Source organism: Pteropus vampyrus, unplaced genomic scaffold, assembly GCF_000151845.1.
Source record: "Pteropus vampyrus isolate Shadow unplaced genomic scaffold, Pvam_2.0 Scaffold10, whole genome shotgun sequence".
NCBI classification, from domain to species: Eukaryota; Metazoa; Chordata; class Mammalia; order Chiroptera; family Pteropodidae; genus Pteropus; species Pteropus vampyrus.
The window spans coordinates 3,320,717-3,348,690 of NW_011888791.1; the positions used below are offsets into that span (position 1 = coordinate 3,320,717).

Consider the following 27,974-nt stretch of genomic DNA (forward strand, 5'->3'; position numbering starts at 1 on the left):
TGCCCATGGTCCTCTTCCGAATTGCCAGCTATTTGCACAATTAATGATTTAAGGTACATAATGACACAAGAATGCATAACCAGCAATCCCAGAGGTAAGGTTCCCAGGTGAGGTAAAGTGGTAAAACCTGTGAACTTTTTACTGGGAGATATAGAAAGCTGTGAGGGTGGGCATGAACACTGGGCTGAGAAAGAGCCATTTGTCACCTCCCTTCTTGGGGTCCCCTCACCTGAGTAATAAAGGGCTTGGGTTGAAAGATCATCTTGAGGTTCTGTGACCATCGTTAAGGTGTGGGTGGCCAGAGGGAGCTAGCACGTGGTGAGGTTTCAATGACCCTGCCCAGGAGTTGAGTCTGTCTTGGTGGGAGGAAGGTGGTACCACTCTCAAAGTTGAAGGGGACTCGGATCCTTATACTAGGGTTATGCCTGTTTGTGTGGTATCTACGTTGAGCTAAGAAGAAATCTGAATATAATTTCTTAGCCACAGTCCTGGCATCTAAGAACCCCTCTGTACCCTGGTTTCTACTTGGCTTTTCCTGCCTTGCCACTCTTCCTCTAGTCACACAGTTCCTCTTGCTGTACTGCGTCCCTGCCTCACTCAGCTATGGGCTCGGCTGAGCTTGAAGCTCCCTTCACCCTGACCTGCCCACCCTAGAGGAGGTCCTCCCATCCCTCAAGACTGCCTTCCACTTGGCCTTCTCTGGCTCCCATTCTTTGTTGCCGATGGTGTTATATAGTGTGTGGGGTGTAGTGCTTCTCTGGGTCTTTTCCTTCTTCTCATACATTGATCACTGAAATGACCTGGGAGATGAGCGAATGTTCCCTTGTCCTCTCTTTACCCATCAAAGAAACTGTGCCTGAGTGGGAACCTGGCTCCTAATTTAAGACTCTTTCCATGGACTCTGGCCCAGGCGTTTCCAAGGGCATAGAGTTCTTCTTTCTCTCTCTGGATTCCTTCTACCTCACCTTGTTTAGGAAGAGTATAGTCTATGTCAGAGACCCTTCATTTACATCTTGTCTTGGGAGTGAGTCAGTCAAGGAATGAATTCCCTTTTTCTTCCTGCACAGGAAAATGTTTTTCTATTCCATTTGCTGTACAAAATCCTGGGACGCCAGGAGCAAAAAGCTGATCAAGACCAAATCTCAGTGGGTTTTCCCCTATGATCTGGCATGGGCGATATCTTTTCTCACACTTCATTACTTCATTTTTATAGTTATGGAGGAAAGCCCTCTGCGTCTCATGCGGGCAGTTAGCACATAGTAGGTGCTCAGTAAACACTCCCCGCCACCCCCCCCCCTTACTCAGAGGGTGGAATTCTCATTGCCTGAGCCCTGTGAGTAGGAAGTGGAGGTTTTAATTGTGGCCTGGCCTCTGGCTCTGCAGGCATCCTCCTACAGCTCAGCATCCAGTTTCTTCATCAGTCAAATGAGGGGTTTGGCTTCATTCCCAAAACGGTGATTAGGGGCCTGGGATGTGCTTGCTGGGTGTAGGCTGGGGCTGGTGAACGAGACACCCCTCTGCTAGGGAGTCAGGCATCTAAATAAGTCATTGCAATGCAGTGAGGTAAGTGCTAATATGGCCGAGTGACACAGGAAGAGCACCCAGGACAGAACAGAACGGCTTATTCTTCTTGGGAAAGGGGAGCCGGGTAGGAGAACACTGCACCCAAGGGCTGTTACATGAGCTGTGTCTTAGAGGGAGGGCGGGGGTTTATTAGACAGAAGCTGGCATGGGAGGCTCCTCCAGGGGTGGAAACAGCTCGTGGAAAGGCAGTGAGTGTGTTCCGGAAGCCACAAGTCCACAAGTCTTAGGAATGGAGCTGAGGAGGGCTCCACTTGGGGACTGAGGTGAGGTGGTGACATTTTGCAGCAAAATGATCTCCAGGGCCTCTCTGCTCTCACACTCCTGACTCTGTGGCTCCTGCGTGCTCGTCTGGCTCTCTAGGGCTGGCCCGAATCCATCTGCCTGGGTGGGGGTGGGGGAACGCGCCTGTGTCCCCCACCGTAATAAGCTGGTTTGAACTTTATTTCCTAATATGGCATCGTCTCCTTTCTCATATTGGTAATTCTGTAATGACGGGTTGTGACCTGCCCCTCCCCCATATTTAATTCTCATCAGCCCAGCTCTCCACTTTGCTATTAATGATAGCAGCCAGCAAAATAGCTTTCAACATGCCATTGACAGTCTGGTTTAAGAGCGCACTTGAAGTAGTGCTAGACAGCTGAAAGCACCCATAATTGTGTACCAGAGTGAGAACTGCATGCTCAAGGGCCTTGTTTTTATATGCTTAAAGGGACAATATCTTGTTTTCAACAAATGCTCTCTGAGACTCATAGCCAAGATGCTTTCTTCCCTTCTCTCTTTGCTTTTCTCTCTTGGCTGTTTCCTTTCTTTCTCCTGCCTTTCAAAGTAGATGTTCCCCCTCAAGTTGAGAGAAACTTCCGAGAAGAGAAGGGGAAGTTTCCTACCTTCACAAATGTAAAAAGATGGTTGAATCCCTGGGTTTGTTGCTTTGAGGCATCCTTCTTCATTTCAGACAGCAAACTCCAGGGGTCAGTGCCTCCCCCAGGGTGGTTAGGACCTGGCATTTCTCAGGAGGTAATAAAGAGGGAGTCAAAATTCTCACCAACATTGATTTCGAGTTCTTTTGTTTGCTGAGGAAGTTGCACAGTCAGCATGAGGGTGAGACAGGCAGGCGTCCTAGCTGTCACTGAATGTTTAGGCAGAGGCCACCTTTGTGGGGGCTATGGGGGAGGGGCCCTCCTGTTGAAGAGTCTGATCAGGGACCTCTAAGCTCCTTTCAGATCAGATTCCAGGAGGCTGTTTTTGTGCAGAGGCCTTTCTGGAAACGTGAGGGTGGGTGTGGCAGGGTTTTATAGTCTCAAGTGGCAGCTTATCCAGGCTTGGGGGTTACCCAGGGGTCCCATTTACTCAGCCCTGAAGATTTTGCCTGAGAACAAATTCCTCCCTCCCCTTTATCCCAGCCAGCTTCATTACTTTAAAGATACAACAACCTTTTGGGAAGAGGTTTCCTTCATCCACCAAAGCTTCCCTTTACCAGTTGCATCCTTTGAAAGGTGAAGAAAGAGCCATGTTACCAACACTGGGAAAGACCAGTAGTGGGGCTGAGAGGCCAGGCAAGTCCTTCTGGGTCTGGAGTCTGGGCTCTGACCATTTCTGCTCCCCGAGGTGGGCTGTTCTTGGCAAAGGCTACGAGCATGGATGGGCTTGGCTTGTGTGTCTGAGGTTGTCTTTTATTTACTCACTATGTGAGTGATAGAAATGAGGGTCAAGGATCCTGGGGTAGCTATAACCATCACCACAACCACCACGACTGAATAATTCCAGGAGAAGGCCTTTATTGAGGATAAAGAATTTGTAAATTTTGATCTTCTAAATATCATAGATTATAATAATATAGCCGTGTTTCTGAAGCACTTATTTACAAAGCAGATTAGACATTTTCATTTTAGAAACCTAAAATGTTAGGCATTTGGTTCCAGGACAAGCAAACATTAGGATGAAAGCATCAGCATGGTGTGAAAGGCCTGGGGTTTGAAGCTTACCCGCATACTTCCAGGACACTACGGGGTTATGTTCTTAAGTTTGGGCTGGTGGGAGCAGGGTGAGGAGTGGAGTGTGGATTGACAGGGCTGTGAGTTCCCTGGCGGACAAGACTGTTTTATATTCACAGAAGCCCCTGAGTCTTACATGTGCCTTAGCCCACACTTGGATGCATAGCGAGCATTTTGCAGGGAACTAGGGTAGGGTTACGTTCCAATTTGGGGTTTTCCCTGACCCTGTATACCATTATGGACTTTCTGGGAAGGAAAGAAGGCTTTCTTGTGTTTCTGAGAGAGGCCTATCAGCTGTAAAAGTTGTGATTGTAGAAAGAAATGTGTCATAAGCCTTTATTTTAAAGTGTCTTTAATATAGTTTAATCGTTTTTTTTCCACCTCACATAATGGACAGTTTTAAGTGTGAGAGGGGAAGAAAGTGGAGGTGAGGAAAGAGATAGCTAGGAGGAGAGGTGATAAAGGAGAGATTTGGAGGAATAGGAATGGGGAGAGATGGGTAAAACATGCTGAGGTTGGATTATAAGAAGGAACTGAGTAGTAGGAAGGTGAGGGTCAATGGCTTGGAGGTAGATTAGTAAACTATACTCGTCATGCCTTGGCTGTCTATTTAGGCATGAAGTTCAAAGTGTTATGGCCTTATTGCCCTTTTAAATCTTTGATAATCATTGTTCACAGCTCTTCAACTGTTTTTCTTTTTTTAAATTCTGGATGAAAACTACTAGCCCAATGGGAGAAGTTCCTTTTTAGTTTGCAGTGGAAGGCTACATCTTCCCTCAAATGCAGCAAGAGTTCTTTCCACCATACTGGGCAATAAGATATACATTTGGGTATATCTTATTACCCAAAAGAGTACTGGGAACACCAAGAGCAACTTGTGGCTGGGGAAGGAGACTCTTACTTTCTGGTTGGCCTAGAAGGCTTTGGTTTTAGACTCCTGCACCACCCAGCCAGTGTGCAGTTGAAAGGTTGGCGGAAGAGGCCTTCCACCCACTCCCCAAATGCCTCCCTGAGGAGAGCCCTCAACAGGTCTGTCCTGACTCTGAATCTGAAACTGATAGTCCTGTCGGGAATGCTTTGTGAGCCAGTGGTGATTTCTGTTGGGAAAGAGCAAGGCAGTTCAGTGTAGACTAGTGGACAAGGTGTAAAGGTCAATCTTAGGGTGGTGGTGGGGTACAGGAACTGTCAGACTTCTTGTCTGAGGAGACATAGGGCAGACTCAGTGGGCCCTGAAGAAGTCGCGAGTGATACCCTAGAGTGAGGGACTAAATGGCCTGGTGGGCATAGAGTGAGGGTGAGATTGGGCAGATGGAGGCGGTTAGCTGGCCAGGACCGACTGGTCAGTGCGTGCCTTTCCTCTGAGCTCCCTCACCAGTGGAGAGGCTGCAGTCCTGTTCTTGCTTTGCCTAAGAGCAGGAGTCCTAGGGAAAGACTGGAGGAACTGAGGCTGACGGTGCTGCCCTGTCTCCCACTGTCTTTCCTTAGGACTTGATACTTCATCCCAGAGAAATGGGGATCTCCATGAGAAATTGGGGCCCCCTGAGAGCTGCCCTGCGCCTGCCGGGGTCCTCCCACTGTTGTCTTGACGCTCCATGTCACCTGATAGTTGCGTGTGGCACCAAAGGAACCCAGCCTGCAAGAACTTCTTTAGGAGGGGCTGTCTAGATACTCCCCTTAGCCTTTTTGGGGCTTCTTTTCTTTCACCTGGTTCTTAACCCTACTTTTCAAGGAACCTTTCTTTGTCTTTCTCTCACTATCCCCCTGACCAGACAGGCCCCTTTCTTAAACTCTCGTGGTGCTGCAGGAACATTGGGCATTCTCCTGGCCTCCTGATAAACCCATTTTTACTGGCACCTTTGTGCCAGTGGATTCAGTTTCTCCATCAGAAGTCAACTGGTTCCTAAAGGAGGATTCTGAGAATTTAGTTGCAGAACATCAGGAGCTGGGAGGTGGTGTGTCTTGGTGGCTAAGAGACAGCCTTTGCAGTTGGATGGACTTGGGTTTGAGTTTTAGGTCAAGACTCTGTGACTTGGGCAGACTGACCTCTGAACTTCAGTTTGTAATGGGGACGATAGTAACCCCTACCTATTAGGCCAGTGCTGGCTTCTAGAACTTTCTGCAGTAATGAAAATATATATCTTCTTGCCCAGTATTATAGCCACCAGCCACATGAGCTATTCGTTGAACACTCAAAATGTGAATACTGTGACAGAGGAACTGAGTTGAAATTGAATTTTAATTAATGTTAGCTAGCCACGTATGGCCTATGGCTTCAAATATTGACCTGTGCAGTTATAGGGAGTGTTATGAGGATTATGAGACAATGCATATCAACTACTTAGCATGGTACCTACCTTACATGTAGAAAGACCTCAACAAGGTCTTCTCACATGGGACAGAGTCCCAAAAGTTACCAAGGCCTCATAGAATGACGACAAGATCTTTTGGATTGTGGATGTTGTAAGACTTCCCAGAGCCCTTTCTCAGTTGTTAATTATTGGCGCCACATGCCAGCCTGCAATGGCCAGCCTGCATTGTAGGCACCGTTAGCACCGCCCGACAGGAACACCGATGTTTAAAGGGATCAGGTGACTTTTCATGGTCTCATGGTGGACCAGGGACAGGTGCAGAACTAGAAACTAGGTCTGTTTCACTGTGAACCAATGTTTATTCATAGGCCAAATCAAAGCGTTGTCTCATGTGCCCACCTCCAGACCCACATGCCAGGGCTTTGTTTCAGTGCTGGAAAGTCCCCAGACAAAACCTTTAAGACGTCAGTATAAGGATTCAGTAAAACATGAGTGTTGGTGACCTGTACTGACATTTGAGGCTGGATAATTCTTTCTGGTGATGCTGTCCTGTGTATCCTCCAATGTTTGTCAGCATCCCTGGCCTCTACCCTCAGTTGTCAGTAGCTTTGCTCCAGCTGGGGCACTCAAAAATGTCTCCTGACAATGCCATGTGTTCCCTAGGGAGCAAAACCACTCCTCATTAAGAAGCCTTGATGTTGGGGTAGAATTCTGCTCTAGAGCTGGGAGATTGCCTTGCTCTGTGACCTAGGGCAGCTCCTTGCCCTCTTTGGGATTCGTTTTCCTCTTCTGTAAAAGAGATGTTAAATGGGATGGTGGTTTGGGAGGAGGTGGGTTTGAGAGGGAGCCCATCATATAAACAAGTTTCTCAATAGCCGATTTTGGTTTTTATGGCTTATGAAATGCCACCACGCCTGCCATTTTTGTCTGGGGAGAGACTCCTTTAATCTAAGGGAGGGACATACTCTTTGGATGTGAACTTGGTGGTGGGTTGGATGGGGCTGTCCTCTCCCCCTACACCTTATTTTCCCTTCCCCTACACCTTATTTTCCCTTCCCTGCCACCCATGTTTTCCAGAGAGCTCCTGTCCTATAAAAGTCATGGCCATGGTTTTATTTATAGCATTGCCCTCATGGGGAGACCCCCAAAATTGAAGGAGCTGCCTCTGCAAGGGTAATGTGACTTTTACGGACTGTTGAGGGGCAAGGAAAGATTTACATAATGTTCCAAAGGGGATTAGGTGGGGGGTTGCCATGGCAACTCCAAGGATGAATTGAGAATTTTTCCTCCTGGCAGGAATTGGCCAATGGAGTCTGGGAAGGTGGGGGAGGGGACGGGGGTTATCTGAGGAGAGGGAAGGGAAGGAGGGGTGGGGGGTGGCTGGAATGAATGGGCAATGTCGGGAGAAGGTATAATCTGAAAAGGCTTTCTCTGTTCTGTCTACACAAGCAGGCTCTTTGAGGGTGATCTCCTGGAGTGGGGGTGGGAGGCAAGCAGAGTTTAATGTGTTTGGGAACCTAGAAATTAAAGTGAACAAATATTTAAAGATTACTGGATCTTGTTAACAGGAAGCCTGGTAGATGGAAACTGAGAGACTGAGAAAAAAGTCTTAGAGCCTTAGAGCCAGGGAGGGACTTGGCTGACATCTAGGCCCAGGTGCCTCCCGTGGACGAGCATCTAGCCCCATATTTCCATTGGGTTGTCATTGAATGCTCCTGAGGATGGGACACTCAATTTGCACAGAGCACTTAATTCATTTTTGAGATGATTATGTTGGAACCAAATCTGCCTCCTTCATGTAATTAAAAGTACAGAGCAAGACATATCTGGGACTGGAATGCAGGTGTCTAGATTTTGCATTACCAGCTCTTTCCAGGGTCAGTGGCCTAGAATCTTCCTCTATCCCCCCTCCCCCACCTCCACCATTCCTCACTTAGCCTCACCATTCCCAGTTCCCTTACCACATAGACCCTTGACAGAAAACATCTGAGGTTTCTGGCAGAGGGAGAAAGGGAAGACAAAATTCCTTTCAGAGAAAACGTGGAAATGGTCATGTTATTAACTCAGCACCCTGACTCCATTCCCTTTCTTCTGCCCTGGCTGAGTAAGAGTGGGCGTGTTGTAGCCCACTGCCATCCTTATCCTGTGTGAAGATCCTGGGGGCTGTGCACAGAGTGTCTGTCACAGGCCAGCCCCAGCCAGCGTCCCACTCCCTCCCATGGGAGACAGACCCTCAGGGTCACGCCAGGGCTGGGCCTTTTCTTGTACCAAACCCTCCCAGCATAAAGAATTCAGCAGGCTTCTTCGGAAGCATAAATATTTAATGGTGTTGTAGTTATATATAATTTGATCAATATGTCAGTGCTAAAAGGGCCTTTAAGGAGGCTCACCTATCGTTGAGTGATCTGTGATAGAAACCTCCTCAGCCCCTCCAGGAGTAGGGGTCATTATCTCCTTTGGCTGCTAAGTGGATCATTTATTTGCCCCCTTCTTAAAGACACCGTGGTGCTACTTTCCTCTAAAGCCTGTGACTCAGATGGAGTGAGACCTGAGAACCCCATACTGGCTTTTGCTGTATGTCTCCCCTTCCTTGTCCCTGGACTTCCTTCCCACTGGCAATAAAACACCCGCTTGCTTTATTTCAGCTTGGCCCGAGGAGATACTGCCTGGCAAGGATTGTCGTCTTGTAGTCCAATCATCGAGGGCCTATCAGTTTAGAATTTCCTTGGAAACGCAATGGGATATTTAAGTTAAAATTGCCCAGGCACATTGGCACATTGTTCCGGAATCTTCTAATACTTGATTGCTGGGTGATTGCGGCACCCAGCCGTTGGGACCTCCTCCTTTTGCACAGCCCCCCAGCCCTCCCCGTGTCCCTGTGATTTTGATTCAAGATGAAGCAGACTCACTTTGAACACCCTAAAACTTGAGTCAGAAAACCAGGGAAAACCTGATTAAAATTGAAGAACCCCAGAGGGGACTGAGTCCCCACCCCAGACACACATGCTTCAAGAGGAGTGACCTGAGGCCCAGCCAGCAGACATGTCTTTCCAGAGGTCACATGGCATGCCAGACAAAGAGCTGAGTTGAAAACCACCATTTCCACACGACTTGGGAGTGTAACTCATGCTTCACATAGGCAGGTATCTTTTCCTCATCTCATTTTTTTCACGCATAACCACAAATGAGTCTCCAGATTCACAACACACTGCCCTGATTGTCCCAGGAAGAAGTCTTTGCTGTAGAGGTGAAATCAGCTGGCTATCTCACAGACGTGGAAATTGCTGTTATTTCCCACTAAATGATGCGTCTCGAGGAGCCCTTGCCTAGCTGTCTCCAGTTCACAACCAGTCTTTCCTTGTGAAGTAGAGAAACCCAGACAGGAACTGCTTGGCACACACAGATAGGCTATCACTGCTCTGTGACAGTTGTGTGCAGTTTGGCTGATGGACACATTTGAATGGTTTGTGCTCTGGCAAGACTGGTCCTGGGGACTGAGCCCCAGCCAACTCTAGCCAGCCCCAGCCTAGCCCAGCATCCATCCACGTCTCAAGATGGCTTGCTTTTTCACTCCTCATCCTTCAGACTCATGCCATGCTCTATTTTACTGAACTTTATGGAGGAAATATGTCATAGAGCAATTCAGGAATGTTTAGTATTCTAAACTCTTAAGTAGTGGCTCCTGGTTCTTAGAAGATATCTACTTTGTCCCTCCATTTTGCAGACAACAAAATTGAAGCCCAGCAGAGGGAAGTGATTTCCCCAAAGCTACACAGCTAGGTGGAGGCAGAGCTGGGGGTAGAAGCCAGGTCATACCTGTGTGGCTCTGGGTCATAACATGCTCTTTAAAGTGGCAAGTTTCTCCCTCTTCTTGTTTTTATTTTGCTGAGGTTAAAACAAAGCGTGCATTCTTAAGAGCCAACAGATACTGCCGCTTGGGCAGTTTAGAATCAAATAGTGAAGAGACCATCTCGTGGAAGTGGCTGTCAGCTGTACCATGAGCAGTCAGATAAATTGAAAACAAAAAAGGCTAATGTCTGGCTGGGTGCTGAGGCTGGGGCCAAGAGGTTGCTAGGGTGAGGCCCACATGCAGATTTCCTCTCCCTTCATTCAGTGTCCTGGGTCAAAGGCCCAGGGATGGGAAGCCACAGCAAAGTGAATGCTAACGTGTTAGAGAAATATACTTTTAAAATGCTCAAATACCCTCAGTTTACAGCATGATGTTTAGAGGTCCTGCTTTAATGAGGAGATGATACAATGGGAGCTCCTAAGGCGCATTGAGCAGATTGCTCTTTGGGAAATTACACTTGCCCCCCACTATCTTGTTTCCCATCATTTATTTGCCTAACAATCTCGACAGAGACCTAGGGCAGATGTTACTCCCAGCGCCCAGTTGGGAGCGCAGACTCTGAATTTCACAGAATCTCGGTGCATGTTTCTCTGAAGTGCTTCTCTGTCTGTGTCTAGTAGATTAGTTCCTTCTGAGCAACGATGTTTTTCCACCAGCAAAGCCGCCTCCTTTGAACCCCACTTGAAAAGAAACTTTCAAAGGCAGCATCGGGCTCCCCAAACACCTTTCTCCAAAGGAAGCAGTCTTCCCGCCTCCAGGCACCCCTCCTCTCTGGTTCAAAGGCGGTGGTTTTGCAGGTCTAAGATGGAGAGAAGGATGGAGGTCGGCTCCAGAGCCACCGCTGCCGCATTGATAACGGAGTGCTCTGCGTTGCCAAAAGGAGTTTTCCAGCCTATGATCTGGTTCCAGTTCGTGGTTTGTGACCTGTCCTGATTGTTAAAATCACACATCTTGATTTTTTTTTTTTTCTTCTTTTCTTGGAACTGATGTTTAGAGCTTGTTTGAGTTGGATAAAGTGCTATTTTAATAGCTGTTCTAATCAAATGCTGTCGATTATTAACCCCGACGGTAGATTTTCGTTCAAAAATAGTTCCGTAAGCGCTTTCAAAATGTGGAAATTTGGCTTCTTGGTAGGAAGTCATTTAGTGAAGTTGCTTAATTGCTGAGCGTCAGTTTCCCCATCTGAAAAATGAAGATTTTAATAAGCGCCTTCCCTACAGGGTTATTGTCAGCTCACATGTGTAAAATGCTTGGAACAGCAGCTGGGTCAGCGGATGGTAGCCATTATTATCATTGTCGTTAAGAGTGGTTCTGTCCCGCCAACTTTCTATTTCCAGGAGCTTCCCCTCCTGCAATAACCACCCTCAAAAAGATAAACATGAAAAAACCATTTAGTGAACAGTTTTCCTGTTCATTCTTTGATTTACCGGAGTGTACTGAGCCCATTCTCAGGGTTGGGGGACCTGTGTAGAGATGGGCAAGGCATAGTTACAGCCAGGAGAGATGGAATTTGCACACTTTTCCAACTCCCCCCACCCCCCGCCCCCCGCCCCACCATCACCAAGAAAAGAACCTCAAGGACAGGAAACTGTTTTTTTATAAAAGCTCTCCAAATGTAAGACCACCCTCTCTCCTCCGCCCACCCCTCAGCCCTGCACGGCCCTGTCTAGTGGTGTACCAGACTCCTAAACTGCCACACAGTGAGGCCTCTCTTCATTGAGCCCAAGCCCAGGAGAGAGTCTGAATGCCTCCAGAACATTCCATATCTGTGTGGGGCTGTTCCCATGGCCCTTAGTTGATATTTGTGGTGTTGAAGACGGATGAAGAAGGCAAGAACTGCTTTCAGAGGGGTGGAAGGGGGAGGTTGAGAGGGGACTTGCTCTGAATGACCCTTCCGTGGTCAGTTAGTTAGTGGCCTGAATGCCAAGCCTTGAACTGGGCACGGCTACATGAAATCCTGGCAGATCCCTTTTCCTCATAATGAGAGGATACTGGGCTCCGGACCAAGCTGTGCGGGAAGATCCTACCTAGGGGAAGCCTGCGGCCACATGTTTGCTAAAGGGTATGTGTGGGGAAGGGGAAGGTCAGCTACTTTTTCCTGTAACTACCAAGACCTTGACACTTGACCTATCTGCTAGAGGAAGTAGGCAACAGCTGGGAACCCTTTCATAACCACCCAGCGCAGAGATTGGGAGGGTTATAGTTGCTGAGTAGGCCAGAGTGACCTCCGGGAAGGTTCAGAGCCTGCTGCCTGCCTTCCTTCGGTGGGGAGGGGCCGCAGCCAGAGCCCCACCAAGGTGACTTGTGGTTGACCGCACCACCTCATTCATTTGGCGAAGGGCTTGGCTGCTGCCCATCCTGTCTCCCAGCTGTATGTCAACAGTCCATCCCCCACGGCCACTCCCACAGGTGCTGCCAACACTGGGGCAGGCCCAGGTCTATGTCCCCCTGGCCATAAAGTCTCGAAAAATAAATGCAGGGGGGCTGGCAAGATTCTTCTGGTTAAGCATTTATTCAGCACCTACTGTGTGCCAGACATTGCTATGCAAGTTATTTGAGGTAAGAGGCCTTGGACCAGTGAGCTTCCTCAGCAGTGACCCCTGGTTTATTTAATTTTTGTTTGTTTTTAACATATCTTTTGATTCTTTTCTGGCACATAAATATATGACAGTTGACTGTCCATGTTGCTCTGTGCAGGTTTGGATTGAGATATATACTAGCTGATTGTTTCTGGAACTCCTGCCATATACAACCCTGACTTTTATACTTTATTCTTCTTCCCCAGTATCACTCAATTTGGGAGAAGAAAAAATGAACAGAAATGAGAAAGAACCCATTTGAAGTATACTCTTTCCACTTACTTAGAGTAATAATTTCTAAAATAATTATTTGGTAATCTTCCCAGGTTCCTGGCAATATAAATGACAGGTGTCTAGTGGGTGGAGGCCAGAGATGCTGCTAAAAACCCTACAATGCACAGAACATCCCCACACAACAAGTACCCCAAATGTCAATAGCACTGAAGCTGAGGAGCCCTGATGTAGATGTCCTTGCTAGAGTGTACCCCAAATGTGCAGATGTGGTTGTGTGTCCTGCGGATCTCAGCAGGGGTGATGCTCCCCCACTTCCCTGGGAGTTTGGAAGTGGGCACTGTTATTGACACTCAGCAGCTCTGGGATACAAGGCGCAGAGTCCTTCACAAAAAAACCTGTTTTACCCTAAGTGCCCACAGTGAGAACCCCTGGCCTGTTCCTGAGAACCCGGAGTGTTCCAGGAGGGGACAGCGGCTCCTGATCGCCACCGAGGAATCCCCGATGCGGTGGACAGGCTGCCTGTGTTGGAGCCTGCTGCTGTGGCCGGAAAAGCCTCCCCAGTTCCTAGTCAATTGCCTGTCTGTCCACAAACCAGAGTCGTCCTCCTTAGTGCCTATGTTGGAGGGAGGGGGGGCGCAGTGCTGGCCTCAGGAATTCTCTGGAGGTCCGGAGGTCCAGGGTCTGTTTGTAAGCAGACAGCATTGTTTTTTAAATGCACAAGGGTTTCTCATCTAGAATCATTTGACATGCAGATGATCACAGATTTTTAAAGGCTGTTGTCATGGTTTTGTCTCTGAAAGATTGCCATGTGCTGATGAGAGCTTTGAAGCCAGCTCTGGGACCTCAGTCCTGGCGGCTTCAGGATTTAGAATGAGATAAGAAAAGCAATTCTGAGACTTGTCTATTAGTGGTGGGTCTAGGCCTTCCTGTCTAGGCTTAGTTAACCATTTAGTACCACTCTCTTTTAGCCATTTGATCTAAGGTTCACATAGGGCATGAGTGGCACAAACAGTTGATGTTTTTCTAAATGTGATCTTTTCTGGAGTGTTAGGGAGTGGGGCAGAGAATTGATCTGCCTCTCTGTGATCTAAAGGTTTAGTGATCTAAAGAGTTATTTCCTAAGCAGCTTCTTAGGGAAGGTAATGCTTTATCCTAAAAAATGATCCGTTAACGGTGAGATTTCATGCTGGGCAGCACATATATAGGAGAGGCAGCAGTGGAAAATAGGGGTGCAGGAGACCCTGTAAGCTACATATCACCTAGTATGAGGCTGGCCCCAGGAGACGCTTTGGCCCCTGCTGCCTGGGGTTTCCCCTCACCTTCCAATTTGTCTGAAAGCCTGTCTTGCTGTTGCCATTGGGGCTACCGGGAGTAGCAGTCTCCCTCACCACACTGCGTTTCCCTCTTCGGATAAGTCTCCCTCTCGGAATAGGTGTGCAGTGCAGGGGTCGTTCTTGTTTTGTTTTGCTTTATTTTTAATTAGAGCTCTCATCCAGAGAAGGCAAACTACATTCTAACCCAAATCCGATAGGGATTTGGAGCTCTCCAAAATGTAGGCAGCCTGGTTAGGGGGAGTTGGAAGAGATTTCTTGGTGCTGCAGATTTAGCGGGGATTCCCGGCTGCCTGAGGGCGGAAGGATGGAGCTCGCATGAGGATCTGTGGCTTGGGGGAGTTTGTACTTGCACTTGTCTAACGTTTTGGCGACTTGCTTTGTTTGCCTGAGCTTCATGAGTTCTCTTTTCTTTTGCAGACAGAGATTGCGAAGAGACTGAACACAATATTAGCACAGATCATGCCTTTCCTCTCACAAGAGGTAAGATCTTCTTTTACTGCATTCCCCTTTTCTTTCCAAAGCAGCCCACTGGCTGACTAGGTCTCACCAGAGCCCCAGCCTGTTTGTTCATACCTACTGGAGTTGAAATAGACAACCTGGGGATTTACAGAGTCTTCTGCAGCTGATTCAGGGACAGGGAGCCACACCAGAGGTGTAGTTTGTTCATTCTTGTAGTAGAACTGGTTCTCTGCCACTGCCTGAGACCGGAGAGGAGGGTTCTGGCCTGTGACCAGGGTAGCAGTGGGCAGTAGGTGCCTCTGTGCTGCTCCTCCCTATGCCTCAGCCAACCTAGAATTCCCAGCCTCTGCTTCCCGGTTCCCCAGCTTCTGCACCTGTAAATGTCTAGGAGCACAGAAGCCAAAGGCCAGACCCTGCGAGGGGAACCAGTACCCAAAGAGGACCTCAACCCGCAGGACAGAGTGTACTTGCTAGAGGCATGACCAGCCAATCACATCACCTTCTAAGGCACTTTCCAAGGGACCCCCACCTGACGCGGGGGCTGGGCTAGTAGGCAGTATGAGGGAAACAAATCCAAGGAGACTTTGTGGTGCAGGGCAGACAGGTGGGCTGCCCGAGAGGCACGTTTCCAGCTCACTCCTGCCCTCCACACCCCTCAGTGGCTGGGACTGTCTTAGCTCTCTCCTGGAGTCCTGGGTCTGAGTCAGAGTCATGACCATTAAATGATTGAAATCATGTAAAAAGAGGATATCGTGGTGTCCTCAGAGCTCGCAGCCCAGTAGGAGAGAGCTGCATATGAAGCCGGTGCTACCTCAAGGCTGAAGTGAATGAACGCACCAAAAAATTAATTAATTAAAAAAAAAAAAAAAAAGATTTTTTTAGAGTTGTTTTAGGTTCACAGCAAAATTGAATGGAAAGTACAGAGATTTCTCATCGCTTTCCCTGCCAGAGTGGTGCGTTTGTTGTAGCTGACAAAGCTTCAAGGACACGTCATCACCCAAAGTCCATTGTTTACATTGGGGTTCACTTTGCCACTTCCCTTTCTTTTCCTACCTAGAGTTGTGTTTTATTTGTTTTTCCTATTTATGCAGGCATAGATTTGAGTATATTTAGATACATATACTTTTTTTCTGAACCCTTTATAAGCTCAAGACATCCTGACAGCTCACCACTCACACTCTAGCTGCATCTCCTAAAAACATGGACAGGCTCCTGCGTGACTATAATACCGTTACTGCATTTAGGACATTAATAATCATTCACTAATGTTATCTGATATCCAGCTCATATTCAAATGCACAGAAGGAAGTTTTTTTTGTATACGCGGTAGTGGGGAGACAGTTGACTAATATCCATCTTTTGGCTCATTAATATTTTAACTTAAAACAATTTCTAGGAAGTTTTGATTACAAAGGTGATACATGCGCATTGAAAGAGTTTAAAGAAGAAAGTAAAAATGCCCTGTCTCCATCCCTACCTGTGTGCGGTGCCAGCATAGTGGACCTCCTCTGCCTTCTGTTGGCACTTGCTTGACTGCCTGTCCTAGTGGTGCGGGAGGCGGCCACAGCTAACCCATGCCCTGTTCCCTCCAGCACCAGCAGCAGGTGGCACAGGCTGTGGAACGTGCCAAGCAGGTCACCATGACGGAGCTGAACGCCATCATCGGGGTACGTGGACTCCCCAATCTGCCTCTCACCGTGTGTATAGCCCTTTTATTCCTCTCATTTACCATAACTAGAGATCGACTCTGACCTTAGTTGGCCTCAAAGAATGGAGACCCCAGGGCTCTAGCTTCCCAAGCATTTCATGAGCTTGTATCCATTTGGGGCTCTCTTCCTATTGGGTCCCCAGTTGCCTCCCACCCCCAAATTAAAGGGGTGCCAGACATGTCTCAAATCTACCTCTAAACTCATCAGCCCTATCCTCCCCCCAGCTTTTGGTGCTACCACCACCGAGCGGAGTGGGCTCTGAGATCACCTTCAAGGCCAGGCTGGCTGATGTGGGTCCTCATGCCTCCCGGGGCCTGTCTGCCCTGTGTCTCCTCCCTGGCAAAGGTCTGCCCTTCTTTGGCCAGCTGGGGTCAGAACTGTCTCTGCTGTACTGTTGATGTGAAATGTGCTGTGGAATTTGGGTTTGGGCCTTGCTGTCCCATACACTGAGCTGCCTGGCTGAGTATTCCTTTCGTGCCCTTGTGAATTCCAGCTGGGACATCTAGACAGGTCTTCCTGACCTTCTAGGTCGATGGAACAGGAAAAAATATCCGAGAGTGCTTTGTGAGGCTCACTTCTTGTTTGGACCCCCCAGTGAAAAGAGGAAGCGGATCGCTTCCCTTTAGTGCCCCTATCTGGCTTACATCTTCAGTTCATTTCTTGGATTCGAATAGCATCTTTCTCTTGTTTGCTACTTTGATTGAAACTATGGATGTTTCAGAAAAGCACCTGAGGAAAAATAGCTTTTCGGTGTAACTTTGAGCCAAGGGTCTTAAACCTGTTCACCTTTCCTCCTAAAATGATAAATTGAAGGGGGTGGGTGAGCTCACTGCTTTCTGTCCGTAGGCAGCTGGGTCATGGTCCCCAAGGGGGCTTTTGAACAATATAGATTCCAGGAGACTTCTCCAGAGTTCTTTTCCATAGGTCTGGTGGTTGGACTGGGAGTCTGTATTTCTGGAGTTTTCCAGCTCATTCTGAAGGATCATCAGGCTTGGGAAGCAGCAGACTAATTGGCTGAGGTCTTTTCTAACATTCTGGGGTCCTGGTTAGTCTTTATTCCTCTTTTTTTTTTTTTTTTTTTTAATGTGAGGTCATTATTTCAAGGTGGAACTGTAGGCCCCAGAGTTTTCTGCTTGGTGGGATAGATGATGATTCTTGGCTCTTCATTCTGGGCTAGAAACCTGGAGACCTATGCTCTAGTTGTGGTTCTCCTCGTGAAACCTTGGACAGGCCTGTCTTGTCCTTTGGCTTTTCTGCATCTATAAAAGGAGGGAGTGGACCAGCTCAACCCTCTGGGCCAGGAATGCTGACAGGCTGGGGTCGGAGTGACAAGAGTGCTGTTGGTAGATCCCGACCCTCTGCCACACCGTTGGGGTCCATGATGGTTACATGGTTCTGTCCTGGTCTAAGCCCCATGGCAGCTGGTGAATGCTGCTAGGGAAGAGCATGAAGTGGTAGGTCGATCCTGGCAACATCGTGGGAGAAGCAGACCCTCATCTGCTGTGAGGGAAGGTCAGAGGGGACTCTGGAAGGGAGATGGTGAGCAAGTGGTCAGTGTTTTTAGCCATTGAGCTGGGAGGCAGCATCCCCAGCGGGGAATCATGATATTGTAAAGTTTGAAATCTCCTTGGGATCATCTATCCCAGTGTGCTTCAACCTCCACACTAGTGAAATTTGGGGCCAGGTGCTTTTTGGGAGGCAGGGGCCATCCTACACATTGTAGGGTGTTGCAGCAGCAGCCCTGGCCTCTACCCACTGGATGCCGGTAGCAACCGGCACACAGTTGTGACACCCAACGGTGTCTCCAGACATTGCCAGGTGTGGAGGGGAAAATGGCCTCTGATGGAGAACCACTGCTCTATCTAGCATGCCCTCGATTTACGAAGAGGGCAACTCATTTGTGGATGGCCACATGCCGTTCGGGGCAAAGCCAGGCGGAAGCCCAGGGGCCTGCTCCCAGCCCAGGGCTCGTTCTTCCGTTCTAGCCATAGTGTGGGGCCTGTGTCCCCTGTCTCAGTGACCGTTTATTTTTTTGGTTCAGTGGCTCTGCTGACAGGGATGGGAAGTGCATTGGCAGTTCTGTCCTCTGCATTCTCTCCTCTTTCAGCCTCTCGTTCTATCCCTTTTTCCAGGACAAGCCCTCCCCTCCCTGCAATGGCACAGTGGGGTCCTCTCTCCCCTTCTGTCTCCCTCTTCAGAATTAAAATCTTCTTATGAAAAACTTTTTAATTTCTAAGAAAAGAGTGAAATTGGGGAAGAAGCACTGCTTGGATTAGCTCCACTTCCTTTAAGTAGTATTTAGGAAGCTACAAGTTAGGTCAAGGCAGCTCGAGGCAGATATTGGAATTCAATTAAAGCCAACGAGTGGGGCCTGTGACCCCCATTTTCAAGGTAATTGCTTCTCCAGCTCTGAGTGAATGCAGTCGTCGCCCTGTCATTAAGCAGGCAGCCATCTAATCGCTGCGCCTGACAGAGCCTCACAAGGCAGGAATTACGGACAGCTGAGGCATGCTGCACTGGGATCCAGGCTTGACTGCACTCCAGCGAGGAGGCGGCTCATCTCCCCAGCGAGGAGAAGGGAGAGCGAGCTTGCAGCTGAGCTGACTCTGGAAAGTGAAGCAGAGGAGGATGGCAGAGGGCCAGGAGGGCCTCGGGCTGGTGGCAAAAGGGCAGGAGTCTTGTCTTCAGCAGTAAAGAGCAGTGAAGAGAAGGGCCCAGGAGGCTTTTAGTAGCAACTAGTGGTCACCCCCACAATGCTGTTAGATTGGCCCTTCCGAGAAGGAGAAGTAGCCCGGCCCCTTGGTCTGGGAGTTAGGAGGGTTTGAGCAAGTTGCTCCATCCCTCCAGACCTCCATTTCCCCGTTTGTGAAAAGATGGAGAAGGGCTAGGCAAGTTTCATATGATGTGCCCGCTTTAGTCAGTTTTTTGGGGCTTTCTTGGGCATGGAGTTGAAGGATTCTGCAGCCATGTCTCAGCTCAGCTGAGAGAGAGAGGAAAGATAAGTTAGAGGTGTCTAATATGGGCATTCCTGTAGCTAGCGGCACACTTATTACATGGATTAAGGTATTTCTAGGGCCTCCCCTCCTGGTAAGAAAGGCCAGGATTCAGTGTCAGGTTAGCGGGAGAGAAGAGGAGAGACAGAGGGGCAGAGGGAGGGAGCCCAGGCTTGCCGGCCAAGCCCCACTCACTCCTCTGTGGGGCCGCAGAGAATTCAAGTGTCCATCTGGGGAAGACAGGCCCATGGATGTCTCTGCTAGCCGGGGCCTGGCAGGACCCAGCTACTGCAGACCGCATGCTGTTGCATGCCCTTTATTCTCGGATCCAGATCATTGGGGGATCCTTACAGGGTCAAGATTCCTGAGTATCAGTGGGGAAATCTTATCCCTTGCAGAAGGCATTGCCAGGCACATTAGAGACCCTGTGAGCTGACATTATGTCACCCATTTCCAAGCCCTCTTTTACATTGCTCTGGTGCTGGCTTCAGGTCATTGAATTTGGCGGGCGGAATTTGGCGGGCGGAGGGACTCTCTCTCCACTTGCGCACTGACAATTTGGTTTCGTTCCCTTGGAAATTATTAGTGGAATGATGTTATAAAGCGTTGACTTGATTTTTTTTTTTTCTCAGCAGGGGTTGAGGAGGAGGAATAGGGAGATTATATCTGCCTTGTCACAAACTACAGAGTATTTTGAAGCCATACCTAAGTTCTTGCATTCACTCCAGGAAGTTGATGAGCTGGGTTCAGTTGATTCAATTTTACGTGAGGGAGAAGGATGGAGTTGAGAGTGTGCGTTAAGAGTGCATTTGTTTTTTTCAGCCAGTCAGCTGTGGTGGAGAGAAGTAATGCTGGGTTTGAGTTCTGGCTCTGGTTGCTTCTGGCTTAGCAGAGTCCCTTAGCTGAGCCTGACTCCATCTCTGAACTGGGGATCAGAAAAGTGGTTGTGATCTCTAAAGGCTATTATAGAGCATTAGAGCTCGATTCACTGTGGCGCTGTGGGCCCACCAGCCATGAGAAGCAGAAGAAACAAGCAGAGCCCAGGGCTGCTCTCCCTCTCCTTGGAGTGCAGGCAGTGTACATTTTATGTAGCGAGGACTCTGTGCTTCCTTTGGTGGGCATGCTTGGTGGGTCTTGGCTCTGGAAATGCTTAGACAACCTCACTAAGTTTAACCCAAATCATGAACCTGAGAAGTGAAGCATTAAATCTGCTCGCAAAGGCATAGAGCATGATGTGCATAATCCAATTATGCATACTCTGCAAGCAGGGTCTTCCTGTCAGCCTCGCCTGTAAGTGGCCATACCTCCTTGAGCCCAGGCACCTTGGCATGTGTGTGGAGGATGGGGACACACAAATTCCCCATAGGACATGTTCTTGAACATGCTTGTGTTCTGGCATGAAATGATAAAGGAGGGAGAAGAGCACTCATGGGTGGGCTTGAGTCTAGACTCCTAGCTCCTGTTTTAGGGTTGGAGGTGAAGGGCAGATGGTTGACTTCCTTTGATATTATGGATGGAGAAGTCCTGGTATTGGAAGGAATAGTAGAAACTGGAGGCGGTCTGCTACAAAGTGGTAAGCTCCGGCCCCTCTTTGTACTGTAAACTTGATTTCATTTTTCCCCAGTTGAAAACATAGTCACCCTCCCACACAGATGTCACTGTGTTTGAAAACATTGTCCTCTGAAGTTAGGTATGTGTCACGGGAGATAGAAATACAGCCTGAGGATGGCCGTGCCCTGCCTGCACGAGGGGCTGGGGCTTCCACAAGGGGATGATGAGACAGGCGGATTATTGCCAGCTGACTCCACCTGCCCGCACTGGGGAGAAAACTTTGTCTCACTGTCTGTTGCAACCAAGACGACTGTTTGCAGACCGCTGCCCTGTCAACCCTGGCATCTGTCCCTGCCCCAGCGGACAAGGCCGGCTCTTGTATCTCTGCTTCTTGGGGCTTACTGGGCCACTCCTGACTGTGCCTTCAAACCGCCCAGAGGAGGCCTTGGGGACTTCCTGGCTTTGCAGGAGATTCTCTTATACTCAAAGATGAGAAATACACGAAAGTCTCCTTTCTTCTGCTGCAAACTCCTGCTTGACGGGCTATGGCAGAAACCATACTCCTAGTCTTGGAAGCTCAACAGGTTTGAAGGCTGCTGTTTTCCAGGTTTCTGATGCTGGTTCACTGCTTCACGTTTTGGGGAAGTAGGAAGCCCCCTGATGTTCCTCATCCCAGTTACTTCCATCAGTATCTAAGTGGGCCTTAGAGAGGGGGCATGGATCTGAGCAGATGGTCACTTGAACAGAGCCACTCTGTCCAACCTCTTCATGTATATCTTTTCAACATTTTCACTTTGCCCAGCAAAAGTGCCCTGAGCAAACATGTTGGTCACCATTCGAGGTTCTGGGATGGATAAAACAAGGTCCCTGTCTTACTGGAAGTCACAATTTGCCGAGCACCGCATGAAGATGAAAGAAATAGTTATATTTGCAGTCTAGGCATAGTTTTTGCTAATGTTAATTCAGCACCTACTTTGCCTCTACATGTAGTAACGTGATCCTTACACAACCCAAAGAGATGGGCTGCATTCTGATCTCCATTTTGCAGATGAGGAAACTGAGGCCCAGGCAGGTCTGCTGACTCATCTAAGGTCTCAGCTGATAATGGAGAGGTCAGTGTCCACCGTAGTCTGTCTGACTCCAGAGTCTGAGCTGTTAGAACTCTTAGAAGGGAGAAATCTGTTCTGACCAGGATAATGGGAGGCTTCCAGAAGAGATGGCATTTGAATTGGGGAAAGGTGAGCCTAGAAGGCAGGGTCAGAGGGCCGACATTAGTTGGTAAGGTAAGAATCAGGGTGTGTGGGATTATTCAAGTGAGTCTTCTCACAGGTACACACCTTCTCTTTCTCTAGAAACAGAATTGTTAATGGAGGAGTTAGTTTTGTTCCTAGGCAGCAAAGCTATTTCTACGAAGCCATCCTCCCTTCTTCTTTCTCTTCTCCCTCCAGTGATCTTATTGGCCATACACTGTAAAGAGTGGGTTAAATACTTCCATTCTTGCTCTCTGAGACTTTACTAAATAGTTAACACTGGCAGAATTAAAGGGCCTACAAGCAACTGGTCTAAACCCAAGGGCCCCCGATGGGGACTCGTTGTGAAACTGGATATGTGCATAGAGTCGGCTGGCTCAACCACACTGGGGAATACAACGTAGCCATTAAAAAGGACACGTTGACTTGTTCAAAACACCCAAATTAAAATCCAGTTTTATAGCAGTAAGTTTAACAAGAGCCCATTTGTATACATTTGGAATTCGTAGATTTCCACAAAGGAAAACGTAGGCAGATGGACAGTGGGATTGTGAAGCGTAATGTTTTAGAAAAAATTTTTGATCTCTCTTTAATATTTTCTGACAGTGAGCGTGTGTTATTTTTGTAATAAGATATAAAAATTACATTTTCTTTAGAAAGAAAAGATGGGCTAGCTCAGCTGTAATCTCCCTTCCCAGAAAAGCCTGAATCTGGTTGGGTGGGTTGGGTTGGATCTCTACACTGGGCTCTCGTGACTCTGGCAGTGGGGCCGCTGGTCCTTGTTCCTGCGTGAGTAGATCTGGGGTCAGGCTGCACTGGGACCAGTGCCCACCAGCTGCTTCTGTAAACTATCTGGCAACAGATGTGATAAGTTTGACCACAAGTCCTAGCCTTTCACTCAGGGCTAAGAAGTGAGCCCTCTGGTCCAGGAGTGCAGTGGTGGCTGCAGTTGCTATTTACTTTGGGATGGGCCATGTTGGCATGGGTTAGGGGAGAGCGGAGTCTCTAACCCCTGACCTCAAACACTTACTGGCTTTTGAAGCATCACCTTCAGCCAGAACTGCGGGTCTTCACTGTGTTCTGCCATCTGTCAGCAGTGTCCAGAAAGTCACAGTTCACATTGACAGGCAAGCTTGTCAGACTATTGCTCTCTGTCGTTCCCAACCCCCACCCCCACCCCCAGCCCATGCATTGGGGGTCTTTTTGCGTTGGGGGGTCTCCTTAAGAACATTCTATAGATGAGGTCGACAGATTTGAGTCCAGATCCCACTTACTAGTGATGGGACTTGGTTAGTTACTGGCTACCCTTCCAGCCTCCCAAGTGGTCACAACCTCTCCTTCGCCAGGTGGTTGGAAGGGTTATAGATAATATTTGGAAAGTGCCCAGGCATTCATTAGTGTCGGTTCCCTTCTCTTGTGCTGGTTGAGAAGAAGGATGTACGCACAAGTGGATATTAGCATATCCAAGTCCCCAACCACTCCTAAGAAAAGTTTTGGTATCCCTATGAAGTATTTGGCACAATCTTAGGAATGATATAAAGGGCATTTAGTCGTGGTGCTGAGGAGAGAGACCTAAGACTGCCCAAACCAGTCCCTTGGGTGTGAGAAAGGGAGGACCCCGAGGCCAGTGCTCAGAAGGGGTATGGCATCTGGAGCAGGGGAACAGAATCCTTGATTGAGGACTGTTGTAATTGGTATTGAAGACAAAATCGAGCATGGTCCTGTCAAGATTTTAGAACAGAGAGGAAGGCTACTGTAAGCCCACTGGTAAATATTAGCTACTGTTACGTGATCACTTAATGCAGGGGTCCCCAACCCCCGGGCCATGGACTGGTGTTGGTCTGTGGCCCGTTAGGAACTGGGCCGCACAATAGGAGGTAAGCAGCGGGCCAGCGAGTGAAGCTTCATTTGTATTTGCAGCCTCTCCTCAGTGCTAGCATCACTGCCTCAGCTCCACCTCAGATCATCAGGCATTAGATTCTCATAGGAGCACCGGTCCCTGGTACCAAAAAGGTTGGGGACTGCTAATTTAATGAGTAACCCACCTGAGGTCATAGGCTAGGAAGTACCAGAGCCGGGGGTTTGAATCCTGCTTTGTCTGGTTCCAAAGCCTCCACTCTTCTTGTTACCCTGTTCTCTACTGATGTCCAGCGAAGTTAGTTCTCATTTCACTGGCCCCCAAGCTCCTCTTGATCTTGGGGCTTGGCTGCTGTGGCCTCGGCTCTGGAAGGAGGCCCTGGAGTTTCTTGGCATTTGGGAGCCTTCCCCAGGATACGGGCTCAGGGTGGGGGATACTGGCTGCAAATGATGAAGGCATGTAAGCATAAGCAAATGTGGACTGCTAGGAGCTTAGAAATGGATCCCCTCCACTGAGGAGGGAGCCCTAATGACTGTGTGGTTTTTAAATGCATGCTTTATTTATCTTGGGCTTTTAAACATACATGGAGAAATTCTATCCTGGATTGGGTGGGGGGGACGGGTGGAACGTTCGAAGACATAAATCTTGTTTCTAAATTGCGGTCCATTAACAGACTTCCTTCAGCAAGATAGCATGTGGATTGAGCTGGGAACAAAGGTTTGAGGGGTGTTCCCCCTGCTGCCACATGAGAAAGCAGGAGGGATGGCCTGTGGCCTCCCCTGCCCTCTCCGGCTCAGCTGTGCTTACCACCAACTTCATTGCAGCAACAGCAGCTCCAGGCGCAGCACCTCTCCCACGCCACGCACGGCCCCCCGGTCCAGTTGCCACCCCACCCATCAGGCCTCCAGCCTCCAGGGATCCCCCCAGTGACGGGGAGCAGCTCGGGGCTGCTGGCGCTTGGTGCCCTGGGCAGCCAGGCCCACCTGACAGTGAAGGACGAGAAGAACCACCATGAGCTGGACCACAGAGGTGCGGCCTGGAGCTGGGGCTGGGGGCAAAGGGTAGGGCTGGGTTGGAGGCAAGGGTCCTATAAGTGGACCCAGAAAATGCTGTCTGTCACCCTAGGATCAGGAGTTAGCAAAAGATTTGGAATTCCTGGTACATGGAAACCAGAGCCTCATCCCCCATGCCTCCCCTCTAATCTCTGATGGTTTTTTACTGTCCTCTTATATCCTACTTACCTCTGTGTTTTGTCCTCATCAAGATCATTAGGCCTTCGAGGACAGGGGCCACGTTTTTAGGTGTTTAACTTAGCATATGCGTCTCACCAGCACAGTTGCCTTGGGAAAGTTACACAGTCAGAGCTTATGGAAAGACTTGTTAGTTGACTGTCTTTAAGTCGAGGTGGCAATCACACTGCTACAGGGAGGTGATCGGAAAGACTTGGAATGAGAACTTGCCCCCGTTCTTCCCCCAGCCCTTAGTGTGAAAACCCAGGAAGCTGCACCGAGTAGGCCATCAGTAGGGCTCAGTTCAATTGGGAAAGGGAAGGGCCTGGTTTCCTGGCAGACCCTTTTCAAAACTGCCACCTATGTGGTCTGCCTTTAGGTATTTTTTCCCCCCAGCTTTTATTGAGATATAGTTGACATATAATATCATGTAAATTTAAGGTATACAGTGTGATTTGATTTGCCCTTAGATATTTACCAGAGCACATGGCCAGCACCTTCTGAGCCCCCCGGGCACCACATCCCTGGGCACTGGGGGCTTTGAGTGTCGCCATCCTGCCTCGGTCAGGGCCACAGAGCGGTAGCAGGTCGTGGGAACCAGAGACTTAAATTCCTGTCCCTGCAGGTAGGATGGTCCTCTCTGCAGAGGAAGGTGGCCTCACAGCAGGCAGGAGGAGAGTCAGGGCGCTAGCGCCTGGCTAGGCAAATAATCAGTGGCTTCAGCTTTCAAGGGCTTCTTAGCAAAGAAATAGAGAATGGTGTTAATTAAACAACACATACCACTCCCACAATATCTTTATTTTAAACAATGACATGCTCAATTTTAGATCCTCTGTATATTTTGCATTGCATGATCCTTCCCAAGCTTGTGGCTTAAAAACTGCTGACCAGTAGTCTTGGTGCCCTTCTTCGCATGTCTAGGAGAGCCAGGCCACAGGCCGCCCCACCCAGGGCTGGTAGCCAGGGGAAGCGTTGGAACTGGGGAAGTTACTCTTCCAAACTGAGAAATGTCACTGAGTGCCCTGCCTTGGCTGACTCGCAGTGAAGCCAGGCCTGCTGCCCGTTTGAAAACCTGTGAACTGGCAAAGCATAAAAGCCAGCAGGATGAGACTGATCTTTTTATTTTTATTTTTTTTTTTTGTCTTTTTGTCTTGGGGGCCTGACCCTCCTCCTGTCCTGGTCTTCGGTTCCCAAAGAGAGAGAATCCAGCGCGGTAAGTGTCGGCACTCTGGAACCCCTGGGGTGTGTTTGGGGTGTTAAGAGGAGAGGGGACCATGTGGTTTTTTGGTGGGGCTGGGGTGTTGTCATGAAATAGGAGTTGTTATCACCTGTTGAGTGACCTTCAATTAGGGAAGCCTTCATCTCTCTAGGCTTTAGGTCTGTCATTTGTCAAATGAAGAGCTTGGGCCAAGTGAGCTGCAACTCCTTTTGATAGAAGTGATTAACTGGGGTGGTCAGATGGCCAGCACCGGGTCCTTTTAGGGGCTCTGTGGAGTCTCGGGGCTGAACCCAGGGATCTCACATGCTAGGCCAGGGTGCTTCCCCACCCCCAGGTTGGCTGCCCCCTTACCTGATCCTGCACCCTCCTCATTTCCTCCAAATGCCTGAGGTTTCTTCCTGTTCTGTGCTTTGACTCGGTTTAAGAAAGTGCTAACAAGCAAGCATTAAGGCCAGACTGCCTGCATGTCTGCCAGCTCTGAGATTTGTTGTAAATCTTTGTGATCACACTGAGGCTCAGAGGTTCTGTTTCAAGTGAATAAGCCTTCTGAATCAGCGCAGTGGAGTCTGGATAAAAAAAAAATCCTCCAGCGATTAGCAGAGCTATTTTATTCCTCATCACCGTCTTCGTATCTGGGGCCATCTAATCTGTTAGGATGGCTTTGGTTATTACCTTGTGTTAAGTAGGACTTGGAAGGTCAGGCAGCTAACTAACCATCCAGACAGCAGCTTCAGCTCCTCCATCCCGACCCACCTTCCCTTCCCAGCCCTATCTCCCATTAGCAGCAGCGCTCCCCTCTCGACTTGCCTATGTGCTCAGAAATCTAGGTCCACATTTGGGCCCAGGTGTGGCTAGGTACACAAGAAAGGAACAACCGAAACTGAAAATCCATGTCGATGGCTTTGATGTTGATCCTCAAAAGGTAGCGTTTTTGGAGAGGTAGTTTGCCTCAATAGGAGGAGGGCTAGACTGGACGCCTCACGGCTTAGGGTCTGGTCCCAGCTTCATGAGACATTGGGTAGCTCTCTTGGCCTCTCTCAGCCTCAGTTTCTTTAACACAGGCGTCTTCTTGCCCAGCCAGCTTCTCAGCTTAGTTAGGAAGACCCCCTCGGAACAGGACCCAAGATCCGGGAGGTGACCTGGTTAACAGACCTGCTGCAGAGCAGAAATGGGTGTTTGAAGCCCAGCGCCCTCCCTGTCTTCATATCGTCCTCATCATCATTGCTATTTGCTCTTGGCTCTGTGCCCTAGTTTAAGAGAGCTTTCTGCTAAAAGACACCCACAGGGAACCCCCAGGAGCTGCGCTCTTCACTCTGTGATGCTCACTGACATCCGTGCACACCTGACTCACAGAGCAGAAGGCAGGACCCGAGAGAGTCCAGTGGGAATGAGTCAACACGCCATCCGGGGTCTGGGTGGGCAGCTTGGGAGAGGCAGTGGGGCTGCGCACATGTGGCGATGGTGTTGGAGGGGGTGTAGACTGAAGTAATCAGCCCTTTAGAAACCAGGTTGTCAACAGATGTGGCCCACGGCCGGAAGGACAGGGCCCTGTTGGGGTGGGAGGCGGGGGGACGGCTGGGCAGGCTGGAAGCTGTCCCAGAGGGGTTAGTCTGGAGTCCAATTAGAGGTAGCTTCATTCATATTTCCTTGCCTAGCCGAAGCAATAAAAAATACTTAGTTTTTTGGCTGCCTGCCAGCCAGAGGCGGGCTGGATCGATGCCGCTAAATGCCTGACATGACTCTCTGGTAGCAGCGAGGGTTTTCAGCCTGACTGCATGAGAAGAAAGAGCTTGCTGTTCTCTGAGCCCTGCTCTGGGTCGCAAGG

The 27,974-nt window shown here is 49.0% G+C and overlaps 1 protein-coding gene across 11 annotated transcripts in view; it reads left to right on the plus strand.

Moving 5' to 3' along the window:
- The window catches only part of TLE3 (transducin like enhancer of split 3), a 47,895-nt gene that overhangs the window by 6,948 nt on the left and 12,973 nt on the right, over positions 1 to 27,974 (plus strand). For 4 of the 11 annotated variants that reach the window (XM_011375910.1, XM_011375918.1, XM_011375896.2 and 1 more), the window contains exons 5-8: positions 14,299 to 14,361; positions 15,933 to 16,007; positions 24,526 to 24,730; positions 26,127 to 26,143. In XM_011375910.1, the coding sequence (XP_011374212.1) occupies positions 14,299 to 14,361; positions 15,933 to 16,007; positions 24,526 to 24,730; positions 26,127 to 26,143 (360 nt within the window). Of the gene's footprint in view, positions 1 to 14,298; positions 14,362 to 15,932; positions 16,038 to 24,525; positions 24,731 to 26,126; positions 26,144 to 27,974 lie in introns of all 11 variants that reach the window. The other 7 variants (XM_011375873.2, XM_011375882.2, XM_011375876.2 and 4 more) reach the window with 3 other exon arrangements.